General features: G+C 35.8%; 1 protein-coding gene across 1 annotated transcript in view; it reads right to left on the bottom strand.

The window, feature by feature from the left end:
- Nucleotides 1-14,188, bottom strand: part of ASCC3 (activating signal cointegrator 1 complex subunit 3) — a 280,895-nt gene that overhangs the window by 21,893 nt on the left and 244,814 nt on the right. Inside the window, exon 37 of the mRNA XM_040597334.1 lies at nt 489-713. Coding sequence (XP_040453268.1) covers nt 489-713 — 225 coding nt within the window. The remainder of the gene's footprint in view (nt 1-488; nt 714-14,188) is intronic.

Below are 14,188 nucleotides of genomic sequence, written 5' to 3'. Positions count from 1 at the left end.
TTCACAAGCCTGAGAAAAATGCTGTATCTCATCGAAAATCACATTTCAAGACATATTTTATTTATGCTTGACAGTGACTACAGCACTTTTGGGTGCTGTAAAAATAAAAGTACCCATGGGAGACAGGTTCTTGGAGGATCAGCATAACAATCTGCAGGGAGCACACGCATGCAGGAATGACTTAAAACATTCCACAATACAGAGAAGAAAGCTCTTGCATATGAAAGAAGGTGAGCCCTATGGCAACAGATGCCTTCAACCAGAGTACCACAGTTTTTACCATGTTTGTTTATCTCCAGTTCTGTAGAGTGGGTATCTTTATGGGCATCTAGATCCTTCCTAAACATACCGTGGTATCATACTGTGTGGTACCAGTCCTCCATAGGACTGCACGAAATCTTCAGGTTCTTCTATATTTAAAATATTACAACACACTAACAATAAGTAGTAAACCAACAGGAGTTAAATACTGAAATGCATTACTATACCTGACATATTCTAATTGCTTGGTCCAGCACTGTCTTTGTATCAGTTGCATAATCTGGGCAAGGCAGCATGGCATGACTGAAGTGGGCTTGCAGCAGGAGATGTGTTTTTGTGTGTGAACTGTCAAATGAATGGGGATTGACTTCAATTGGAAGATGCTTTGCCAGTTCACTGTTCATCTGATCTTCATTGTGTCTTACAGGTAGATCTGTGTACTCATCAGCATTCTTGAAAAGAAATAAAAATAAAAAATTAACTATTGTACTTAACTTCAGAATAATTACTATTCCTTACTGAGACATTAAAAGTATATGCATTTAAATTACTACAGTTAGATTTCATTGTTAAAATAGCAATTTTACTGTCTGGAAAGTGTACTTATTTATCAAAATGATACGTGTGGGAAAACAACAGCTAGTAAAATATTCACAAATATTCACAAAATTTTAGGTTTTAAATTTTTTTTCACATACATGATTTCAACATTAGAAAAGAAGAAAATAAAAGCAGTGAAACAAATACATTCATTGGATGGACTCAGTATTTTGAGATGACCTACAGATTGGTTGGCTTTCAAAAACATTGTGAAGTTAGCCATAAAGAAGTCAATAATTCACATTTTCAGTTTTCAAGGTATCTACTTTTCTCTCTATATTCAAAACACAGTGAGTTTGAAATAGCTCTGGTAAGGTTCTTTTAAAATATATCTTCAATATTTTGAGCAGTCAGTGTCTAAGCAACAGATGATCAGCAATCAAAGCAAAGAGCAAAATTGTAAGCAGGTGCTTAAAACTATCCTCTGTGCTCCAGAGTGGGCCAGTACCATTCGTGCAAAAATGAAAGCTAAGAACTTTCTCACTGTTGCAAGAAGGAGCTGCACAACATCAGGTAATCTAAATGTAGTTATGAGTAGCAACACCCTTGGGGCTGAGAGGAAGAAGTATGACTGTTCTAGCAGCCAGAGCAGAGATGCTAATTCTCCTGCTAGGGAAATCCACTGTTTCTGAAAGAAAAAATATTCAACAGAAGCATCCTAAGAACTGTAACTTAGGTTGAAGAGTCAGTTCTATGACTTAATTGGTAACTTTTTGTCCAGAAAATTCTATTGTGAATGTATGCATACATATTGTTTGGAATGAGAATGATCTTTATAAAGTATAAAACTTGCAAGTGAAGTAAGAATTTTATAATATGTGATCTTTTCCCTCAGTAATTTAAGACAGTGTATTTCTTTTGCCATAAAATAAAAAGTAACCCAAAGGGCAATGTCTTTCAAACTATGGGCTTAGCAGAGACCACTAAATTAAAGTGTTCATGGTTTTATATTCCTCTTAAACTATAGATTTGTTATTATGCATTTTAGTCTTCAATCTCCATTCAGACTTCCTGCAAATCCGTATTAAAGAAATATGCACAACAGTAATCAATGCAGAATGAGGTAAAAGAAAAATGGCAATCTTAGAACACCTGATAGAACTATCTAATTGACTTCAAAGTACCCTATCTGCTCATTATTTAATATCCCAACCCACAGAACACACAAATTTTTTGACAATTCCTAAAAACAGTTAGATAGTTGTTTTTCAACCCCCTTGAAAATTGACAGCACAACATTTTCTATTTTCTTTACTGGCACAGTGAAACTACACCTTTTGTGTATTATTTTGTGACATAAATGTAAAAGGAAAGGTAAGTATTAGACAATTTAAGCTTTAGAAAGAATATCAGAATGTCATCAATTTATATCATATCTCAACTGCAGATTAGAACTGAAGATTGACTAAAGACAACTGCTGCTTAATCCTGGATGTCTCTGCTAGATCTCTTGTGAAAACTGGTCATTTATTCTCTGAACCTAAGGTCACAATCTTTTTAAGCCCTATAGAAGGCTGCATGTTTGCTTCACTCTTTTTATTTAACTGGCTTCTCCTTCAAAGATATTTTAAGGAATATTTACCAAGGAGATTTTTTTAACTTAGTTTCGCTTTGCAGTTAAAAGTAGCAGAAAGAAGAAAGATCAGCCAAGTTACTCCAGACCAATTGGTACTCCTGAAAATGCATTTTCCTTAATTCTTCCCCAGCATGTTTTATTTATCTCCAAAACACTCCTCTTATTTTAAACAACCTGCCTACTTAATTTCCTGTTTGTGATCATTGACTGTAAGTAAGTGAGATTCATTTTCTTATCTGCATCATGTAGGTAATTAAAGGAAATTGAGAATGGGTAGTGAAGCTTTTATACAACTGAGAATGAAGCTGAATGGAGGGCACTGAGGTCAGCAGAGTCCATTATATTTTTATGTGAGAGGCCAGTATGTCTGCCCTGTCCTTGTTTGCTTAGTGTAGGCTGGACAGACTACTAACTGCAAATCTGTTTCTCTGATTTGCCCAGCTGTCCTTGAATAAAGACATCTTCCATTGCAAAATGTTAAATGACAGTGATTGACAACTCTGTGATGAACTCTGCTTGTAACCCCCTGCTACTGTTTTCAGGTTGCAGAAGAAAAGACAGAATAAAGAAACATCCTTTGTAATCACCTCAAATGGGCCCTGCTGTTCACTCAATATTTTTTCATTTTAGTTTTCCTTTTCATTGTGAATCTCAATCTGTTCTGCAAAGGCTATAGCTTCAACTGTTCCACAAAACATATAATATATACTATTTTAGTACATTCTATCTGAATACTGTTCTTACTTCCATGGGTGAGGAAACAGATCATATTACGTATCAATCATTAATCTTCATTCTAAAGTCAAGAAACTTAATATGAACTTTATAGTTAAACCACAAAACACTGCTGTGCATTTTTCACTTTTTCTTCTGCTAAATCAGGACTATTGCAGCCCATGTGCAAATAATATGTTTACAAGCACCTACACAGTTAAGCATAACTTGGAGTATACCAGGAGATAACTAGGAATTTTAGCTATGGGTTCTGCAATCATGCATTTGGTAGTCATGTCACATCTCTTCTATAGGTCTGTAATGGACTTTCCCAATAATGTCTTCTTTTGGGCATTAGAGACTGCTGCATCATTTTGAGGGTGCAAACCTACATTTTGACCTGTTTGTGATGCAGGGTCATATAGGAAACAGCCACTTGCTTTGCCAGTGAGAAAAGTCAAATGTAGACTTGCATAAACTCGATAGTTACATTTTACAAGGCCAATGGGCTATTCTAATAATTTAATTCTGTTTCCTGCATAACAGCAATCACAGAATCATCTTAGAGTTCTGTCTGCAACACTGTGTTCCAGATATGCAGCTTATCATCACCCTTTATTTGAATTCCTAGCATTGTTCTAAAAGTAAAGAACTCATTCCATTTTAAAATGTATCTTTTGCATTTTTCTGGTACTATGAGTCATTTGAGGAGTCAGACTGAACTAAAATTTAAATAAAGTATCCAACATGGTGAGTACTATGCTCCACAGTGTTCACAGGGTTAAGAAAAAAAATATCAGATTTTCTTTCTACCCACAAAATGTGTAAGTTTAGCTGAAATTACTGATTTATAGTGAGAGCTGAACTATAAACTTATACCATATGTAAACTTTCTGAAATATTTTAAATCTCAAGTAACTACACTTCATCATCTCTCTACAACAGAGAAGAGGATACTTGTGGAGCATAGACAGAAATGGGATCAAGGTGAGCAACTACAGTAAACTTGAATATTTTAAGTTCAGTTCAGTCATGGGAACGGTAAAACTTGTAAAGTTAATGAATTCTAGACTATAAAGAGCAGTTGATTAATTTGTAACAATGAGGGTCTAAACCAAACCAAAAATAGTTTCTCACATTCCAGAGTTGAAGCAGTAGTCTTTTCTTTAGCCATGCTGTTACTGAAACTACCTTAGAATTGACTGCCTGTAAGTTCCTTTTCTTTATACATGTACAATGAACCCAAACACACCATATTCTCAACTTTGATAAACCTGCAACTTGTTTTGCTCTTTTTCAAGTTTCTGATATAGAAAGAAACAAGGAAAAAACGTTCTTAGGAAATCTGATACCAAAACTAACAGTTAAGCTGAAGTATTAAAAAAAAATCTTGCAGTAAACTTCTACTAAAAGTAACTACCAGAATAACAAAAAAGGAGAAAAGATGAAGATAATTTTTAGCTAATACAGTAATTGCATCCTCTTTACCTGAACCTTGGCTTAAATTACATAAAATTCTGGTAGTCTAAGTACTGCAGAAATCATACATTTGTGCATAGAATGATAAATAAAAAATAAGCTGCAATAAATAAATGTGGGTGGTTTTTTACAGCTCTTCTGCAGTTAACACTAATCACACATTATGAAGTAAATTTTAGTTCTCTGCTATGAGAAGTTCAAAGGTATGCCAATATGCAATTTATTTTCCCAAGTGAAACCAGCATATTTTGATCTTTAAGTAACTGGATAGGCAAATATAAGCTCAACAATAATATTATTATATAATTGGCTTTTCCTTTTGTTCCATTGTACAAAGTGCTACGGAGTATTTTAGTGCAGTGTCCTGACCTGCCACTTCCACATAGTGCTACAGTGTATAGGAAGTAGCTGGACTGCAATTTTTAAAGCAGTCTGTAACTGTCCTCATTTGGGTGATATCTATGGTATCCTTACTATAGGATAGAGAAAAGTAGCATGTTCAAAACAGAGAAATAACAAGCACTGGTAGTTTGTGAGTAGCTAGGTAGCTGAATAATGTCTTAGATTCACAAACTCTGAATTTTTCTTTGAGGATACTTGAACTTCTGTACTTAAAAACATCTGAAATTATTTTGGTTTTTCATATATACATATATGTATATGTCTCCATTCACATGCTGACAAAAGTCTCATTTGATTCTGTTAACTGCATTATAAGGAAAATAAAAAAAATAGCTTCACTGAAGTTCTCAAGTTAATCTTCCTTTGCCCATGCTCTTCCCAAGAGCACAGACCATATAATGTGACATAATAATGACACAGGTATATATTACGAAAATAATTTAAATTAACCAACATATTTATACTGTATTTTATCATCACATTTTCAAGTGTGAATTTGATTTATAAGCAAAGACATTAAATTTATACAGATGCATCCTGGCAAGCAGCTGGAACACAATCAAGCTTACATTTACTCAGAAAACAAATTTAAAAAAAAAATGGTAAAAAGAAAAAAAAGCCCAAACTGCCCACATATTAAAAGTTGTTTTTCAGTCATACCAAAAAGTAAAGTAGATAGCAAAATGGAATTGGAGAAGTACTTGCTAGAATTACTGCTCTGAAAATTGTATCTGTTAGGTATTCCATTATAAACTCCTATTTTGAGGAGTTTACTGGTAGCTTATAAATGTATATGCTTTGGTCTCAGTTTTACAGGACATAATTCAAACTTCCAGAGTTTAAAATGTTTGGGTGTTTTTTTACTCTTAGATATAAAAGATCTAGGATATTCCAGTTAAAGACAGTTCTAAACATATGTTACTAGTTATAAATTTTAAGAACAAACATGATGCATGTGTTCAAGATTCATATTATAGACAAAAAGAAAAAAAAAAAGTAATTTCTACCAGCTTATTGAAGCTGCTACATAAACAGGGCTATTTATATTGGAAGCCACCTTTTAGACAGCAGACACCGGCACAAGGCCTCCTCACCCTGTTTTATACTTGTAAAAATATACTTTTAAGACAAACTTTGCAGAAGTGACATTCCAAATTGTTAGGGCAGCCTGGCAGGCTCCTCTATGCAACAGAGCAGGCTGAGGTTTTGTAGGGATCTTGAAAAGGGGCTAACATGATGCAGAAGAAGAAAACAGAAATTGTCAGGCAAGATTAGAATATATTTCCTGCACGATACTGTAATTCACCACAGAGACCATTTCTAAATAAGCTCCTTGCCTTCATATACCATGCACCATCGCTCCTTGTCAACTGCATGTGTATGGCAGCGCCACCAAAGGGCACCCGGCGTATCAGAGCCAGCCCTGCAGCCCAGCTCCTTTCCCACGGGGGCTTCCCCGCCGCCCCCTGCCAGGGCGGGTGGCTGGCAGGGAGGCAGGGCAGGCAGGCAGGGCAGGCAGGCAGGGCAGGGAGGCAGGGCAGGGCAAGGCAGGACGCAAAGCCCCTGCCGGGCACAGGGTCAGAGCGCGGCCCCCGGGCACCGGCTGTCCTTGGCTGCTGAGAAGGGATTCTCTCTCTGGCACTGGTGCTGCACTGGGGGCTGTGCCTGCCCTGACTCTCCGCTCCTGCTTGGGTAACAGGAAAATGATCTTGCCGCTTCCCTGGTACTCCATCAGCGCACTCTCCACTCTCTACTTTTGGAAAAATGACAGGCGGAAACCAGGTAGGTGTAGGGTGGAAAGCAACATCCAAGGGATAAGGGCCGCTCAGTATCTTCTTGAAACAAATACTAACCCTTTTTATTAGTTAATTAGTGGTTAATGCATTTCCAGAGATAAAAGATATGTCTCAAAAAAAGAAACACAGAATTCAAATAGTAAAGTTAATCCAATAAACTAGGTAGGAGCAAAATAGTGAGGCTGGGCTACCCTGGGCTCTGTCTCTAGATTTAAGACTTATCAGAGCAGGAACTGGAAGTTTCCAGTTCAGCATGAGAAACTGAAGAGATAAAGTTGTAAAACCCAGTAACATGCAAGTATGTAAATCTATTATCTTTTAAAAATTAATTTGTAACTATCTTTCAGGATTTAAAATGGGCACATTTCAGTAATGGGACTTACAAATGTAGTTTATAAGAACATGAAAGTTAAAAGCTCTTATAGTACTCACATTAGTGATCAGAGAAATCATACATAACTGTATTCTCAGACTTACAACTTTAAACAGACAAGTGTTTGATTTTCACTTTTAAATAGCTGCATATGATAAAGACCACACATTTTACAATTATAGACATCATAAAAAGTACAAGCTAGGGCAATGAAACAGTTGAGTGATCACTTAAAAACACGCTGAAGGGTTTAGATTTCACAAGTTCACCTCTTACTTAAAACATCCAAACTACAAACTACTGATGACATTCCTGATGACCAGGGGTCAGGAGTCTGAAAGACCTTTGCCACTGTGCACAGAGCAATAGGAGGTCAGCAATATTAGCTACCAGTAGCAGAGAGTGACCTGGCAGATCTGGGAACTTCTAAAGTACAAAGTTAAATTACAGACCTCTGCTTCAGCATAGAGTTGCTAAAAGAAAATGCAAGCATGCTAGCACATATGAGAGGGAGGATTATATAAAATAACAATAATTTGACATGGGAAAAAAGTTCTTAGGACTTCTATACTAACTTGAAAGTCGATTCCCCCCCCCCCCCCCCAAGTTTCTTAAGCATATCAGAGAAGCTAGGTATCAGCGTACAGAAATATACAGTAATAGATAATACAGTCATTATAATTGGTTTACCAAACAGCAAAACCCATACTTATAGAACCATTCTGTTTCAGAATAATTTCCTTTTAAAATTGCATACATTCCTGAAATACATCGAACCAAGGAATGAATTCATGATTTTAAGTCTTAACTCTCACAATCCATAAAGTTTATGATTACAATCATAACTCAGTGCTTCATTTTCCTCCCAAATGTGTAAGTACTTTCACAGTATTAAGCTTATACAACTTTCATAGAGGTGGCTTTAGTTCACTCTCATTTTTTTAAGTTAAATTATTGATTGTAACCAAGCTGGTAACACTTGCCCAGTCAGTTTAAGGAAAAATAAATGCAAAAGAAGACTAAAGTAGGACAAAAATTAGAGAAAATATCTGAAACTGGTATGGCATACACATTCTTCACCTACAGCAAGTTACTCTGACCATAGCAAATAAATATAAATGGAATGTCATAAATTCCATTAAAAAAGTGAATTATAGTGAGAATTACTACATTTTATCACTGGAAATGGGATTGTTGAGATTTTTGCCTCTCCAAGATGCCAGACTTTTCCCATTACTTTTCATGAGAATGCTTTGAACCTGCCCATTCTGAATACATTATCATCACCCCATTTTTAAAATCTCAAGACCTAGATGGGGCAGTGACCCACAACTTTCTTCCCTTGTAATCTCTGGTGACATTACAGGAAAGATGTAAACCTGACTTTTTGTGGCCGTACTGAAACTAACTGTATTGCACTAACACAGAAAAGCTTTTCAGTACGTGAACTCAGTAATGTGCTAACACAAAACTGGGATAATCTCTGAGCGTACATTCAAAAGTCTGATTGCCATGAGAAATCTACTTCAGTTCTATTTGGACGTTTGTCCACAAGCTGAGCTTGGCTGAATCAGCTGGCTCAACTGCTGATTGAGATGATGATAGCAATAAAAACTGGAATAGCAAATCTTGGCACACAGCTTTCCCTGGGAAAGCGATCAGTCATTTTCCATCTTTGGCTTTGATTCTCCATTGGGATCTTCCAGTGCAGAGCCCAGACCCAGGGAAGAAGTTAACAGATCTCTGCATTAAGTTAATGATACTTTGCATGGGAGACAGGAGTAAGCACTACTAGTTCTTTATGTGAAATGGGGCCCATACATACTGTATATGTTAATGGCAAGCTGTAAAAGCTCTGTGTGTTGAAAACCGTATTTCAGATCTGCTGACCTGTGGCAGCTCCCCTAGTGGGGAGCCACAAATGCACACTGCTGCATTTTTGTACTGGATTAAATTCCAGATCTAGACTACTGTGTGACCAGAGACAAAAGGGAATAAAAAGTTCACAGGCGTGAATACCTGTCATCATGTGGTGAAATGACTAGCAGCGTCTGTTCAAGAAAGGCTCAAGCCAGAATAATAGAAGAACAATATGAACTGGCAGAAATATATGGAAACTTGGAAGGTGCCTACATGCACAATGCCTTTTCAGCAAGCCAATGCTACTGGTCTCACTCTGAGCACTTTTAAATGAAAATAGTTTAATATAATAATAAAAAAAACACAACTGTAAGAGGAAGTGACAGCTGCTGCAAGTAAATTTCAATAAGAGTAGCTCCCTGCTGATAAAAACTGGCATATCTCCACTCATTTCAGTGTAACTATGTGGATTAACATTGCTTGAAAATCTGACCCAATGTTTTGAAGAACTCAAGAGCTACAAGGTAATGCAGAGATGGAAGACGCTGATAATTGTAAGGCTGAGGAAGAGAGGGAATCACTGAGGAAACAGAAGTCAGTAAAAGGAAAAATATTTGAAGTCTATTAAATAAATAGACTATCTGTCAGTATTTTAGTGTGCTTGATTTGAGGAAGTTGTATCAACACTTCTGTCATGAATGACCAGAGGTCTGATACAGTGAGTAACATGGCAAAAATCCCTTGGACCACACTTGACCTTAAACAGAACATCCCATTACCTGAATGAGACATACCATGCACTACTAGGGCAGATCTAAGCCTTTTTGGATAGCAAGTGATAATTTTTGTTGGTGATGTTCACTGCACACACATTTGTGAGGATACTGTAAACTCGGGTTCCTACACAAACTTATACCATGTATTTTCTACCTGTAAATAAAGGCATTCATCTAATGTACACCATAAGAGCTGTATTAAAAAAAAGAAGAAAAAAAAGAAAGATAACTGACGATTAAGAGTTGCAGATATTTTGCCTCTGGTGTAAAGTTTTAAGAACTTCTTTTAAAAGACAAAAAACCCAGAGATTTTCAGTACCAGATGTCTAGGAAGATCCCATTTGGCTTTGAGCTACTTAAATTTGCAATCATGTATTTATACATCTAACAGAGCTTCTGTTTCCCCTAGAATCTGAAAATTAACTAGCTTTGTAGCATCTTCCTTGATCTGCCACCCGTGCCCTGAGGATTAGAGACTCCACCTGAGCTTGTTTTACAAGCATAACAGAAAAAATTAATCTCTGCTGGCAGCGATCCCACTGGGATACTGATGAATAATGATATCCCTCTTTTGCTGCCCTCTCAGTCCACTAGAAAAGCCACTCTAACCCAGCAACGTGGAAACCGCTGAAACCATTCCAGCTGTGGATTAGCAGGCAGTCAAGCATCCATCTGTTCTGTGTGAATCAAGAGAAAGCAAACATGCATTCTTATAGCTAAAGAAGTATTAAAAATTAGCATCTTATATGACTGCATATAGTAAGTATTAAGACAATCATATACAAAAGAAAAATAATTATCTACACCTCATGTTGTTTACACTTGCTTGCTGTCTTAAGCAAATGATAAGAGTTGTAATTCATCTCATTAAAATCTACAGAATAATGTGCATTCAATGATATAGTATTTTTAAGATAAATTTTCATAATATTGTAGGTATCAGTTATACCTAAAAATATTTTGCAAGTAGACATGCATATATACACTAAATAAAGTGAACATAGTAGCATGCCTTCACCTTGACAGGAGAAGGATTTGAGAGACCTGTTGTGAGAGGAATTTTAGCCATTTTCTCAACTGCAAAGGTGAAAGCAATAGACTTGAGTTATTTTCTCTTTCTGAAAACTAGCAGTTTGAACAATCTCTGCTGGCTTGCTAGTCTTTTCCATTAGAAGACAGAAAGGAAAGGCAGTGGAAAGTTGGCATGTGGGCAACCCAGTCAAACTGGTGATGTCTGATTTGACTCTTCCACAGGCAACAGGACGATGATCTACTACAAATTAAGGAAAGCTGTATTCAAGCATCATATCAGATAAAATGACTTAGAAAAGTGTGCAATTTGACAGTTTTCACGTACATTTTCAGTATTTTGCCGGATGTCTGGCTCACATTCATTAAGCTTCAGAGGTGAAGAAAATCTGCAATCATTTGTTCTCCAAAAGCAAGCTTAGTATGCTATACCACATTTACAAAAATATATTAACTTTTTCAAATGCTAAAGAAAGTTTTGGCTTTTTGATATCAAAAATCCCTCTGCAATTTCTTCTAACATAGGTATAGGTAGCATGAGCTACCTAAGTAACTGTGAAACAAAGCACATTGTAAATATTAGACAAATAATAGGAGAGGCCGATTTCTTAAAAGTTAATTTGTGATAATATAGAACATCAACATTTAAAACAAAATTCAACCTTCTAAAGCTAGCCAGGTTAAAAAAATCAGGGAAAAAGAAAAGAATGAGACAAAGAAAGAATCTAAATGTAAATAGGAAAATACAAGTGTCAGATACTTCATTAAGGACTGATCAGTAATCCTCTTATGTCCTTTTTTTTTTTTTTCTTTAAACTACTATGCTAAAGGAACAATTTATTGGATACCAATCTTGTATGATGTAATTATTTCAGCCAAACCAATCATTATCCTGAAATTTCTGTTCCAATCAGGGAACAAGCTACAAAATGCCTTCCTCTTTCTTAACAGTTTTACAAGTCTGAGCAATAACTTCTCTCCTGACAGAAAAACATTTGTGTGTCTTTAAACAGCAGTTAGTAAGGCTGAGCTGGCGTCACTAAGTGAACTGAATTCTGTGAAAACAAATTCATCAGCAATATAATTGTAACTGTATAATTAACAGTGTAATAGTATAATTCTATCATAAGTAAAGGCAATTAACTAGAAACCAGTGAAGACAAAAGAACTGCAGGCTGCAGAGGGCCCAAATCTGCCTACTGCACTTTAATTACAAATTGGGAAGGTCAAAGTCGGTAGAACTTGTGCTGACTCCCTAAAGGCACACCAAGCTTGTAAGTCTGCCTTCTGGAGTACTTGGGGCATGGGAGCCCACGGCCACAAAGCAGTGCTGTGTGTTATAGAATGTTCAGCTTTATCTTAATAAAGATGTAGTTTAGACCTTCAGTTGTGTTTCAACAAACACAAATGTTATGTCAACAAATACATTGTATATTTATTTGAAAGTAGAGTCGTATGACATGACTAGTGAAAAAGTGTCATTTACTTTTCAGTATGAATACTTCACAAAGTATTGGCTGCATGTACACAACTATGCATAGTTTGAAACCTTGCATAATGATGATGTCTACAATTCTAACTGCCAAGTGGTAAGAAACTTTTGTGCTGAAATCAATCAATCAATCAAAAAATGGTGCATGGTTGAACTTCCTGCAGCTTTAAGTAGTCAGCTAAAAGAAGCTTGCTATCACTGAACTTGCTTCCAGCACATATACCAAGGACAAGCACTGATCTGCCACAGATGGCAGCCAGCGTTCACATTTTTAACTACAAGACCAGGACAGTATTTGTATCTGCCTTAGCAGATACAAGTGCAATAGTTCCCCAGCTCATCAAAATATATTTCATTGGTATATGTGAGCGTTTTGCTGCTATAACTTCATCTATAGCTCCTGTTAAAGGAGTTTATTTCCACATTTTTCTGACAGAAACAGTTACTAAAGGAACTGTTTGAAATGTGGATACAGACCGAAGCTACCGGCTTCAACTACGACATATACACTTCTCCAAGTTTTTACCTCAGATGTTGCACCATAATAAAAAAAAAATTCAAAAAAAAGAAACAAATTAAAGATACTATATTATTTCCAAAATAACAGTTCTTGTCTTAAGGTCTGCCTCATGAGAAATGTATTCAAACCTTTAGCTTCAACTTTAAAATAGGTTTTGTTTTAACTTTCCTGAGTATTGACTCATTTTTTTAATCTGGCAAGTAATGTCAGAAGTTGGGTAAACAGATTGGACGGAAAAAAGAGATATGTTAAACAGAGATTAGACAGTCATGTGTATTGGAGATGGGAAGGTTTTATATTTTGTGGTTTTGAACGTAATTCTTTCTTATTGATGCCATAAAAAGGAAAGACTTATGTTGTGTTCAGTTAGCTGTCAGTGGTGGGCATTGTCATCTTGATTTACCAACTGATTGTGCTTTTCTGGAGAGGCAGGCAGCATATGATGCTTTCAAACTAAAAATCAAACAATCATTTGGAAAAAGAAAAATAGGAAATAATTGTGTCATGATGCTAGAAAAAAATTACTATATTCAAGTACTACAAGAACATTAAAAACTGCTCCATCTACTGGGACCACAGAAAAATCAAGACAAATTTAATCTGTGAGTATTCATATGTGTAAGTACTCTTTCTGCTAATTACAAGGTATTTTGAATATACTGGGTATAGATGACACAATTTAGATGCTATTAAAATGCACTGTAACATTTTGTTTTATTTTCATGAAGCCAAACACAATTTTCAAATTTAGACAATTTTATTAAATACACTATGGTACTATCTAGATGTTCCAAGTGGGAACTGAAGCACAAATGCTTTAAATACTAAAGTCCAGAGAGTATAGGCCCTATAAAAGTTAAGGAAATGATCCTGGAAATGCCTCTATTTAGGATGATGTTTATGCATTGAATGGTCCTAGGTATGGATTTATTGTGAAGAAAAGATTTAATGGTAAGAGGTAACAGTTTTCTCCTGATACAAGGGGTCACTGAAATATGCACAAGGGCTGAGGCCTGTTCCTATTTGTTGAGTGGCCACAGCAGTCATGCTCATATTGTTGAGAATTCATGATATATGTGAAACCAAATATGTAAGTTCTTTAAAAGTTAGCATGTAACATAATTAATTCTCATCTGATATAAAGTTTATGTAATAAGGTGTTTTCGTGACACTGAAATGTCATATTTAAAAAGAATAACACAATGAAGACAGTCTTACTGCACTTTTATTATGAAGAAAATAATAGTAGCACCTTTATTTTCTTCTAAATTAAATGTAAATTTAAACTGGAAAATGACTGACCTAGGAAG

This window comes from Falco naumanni, chromosome 6 (assembly GCF_017639655.2).
Source record: "Falco naumanni isolate bFalNau1 chromosome 6, bFalNau1.pat, whole genome shotgun sequence".
In the NCBI taxonomy this organism is placed as follows: Eukaryota; Metazoa; Chordata; class Aves; order Falconiformes; family Falconidae; genus Falco; species Falco naumanni.
Note: the sequence above shows the minus strand (reverse complement) of the source record. Positions and strands in the feature narration are given on the sequence as shown.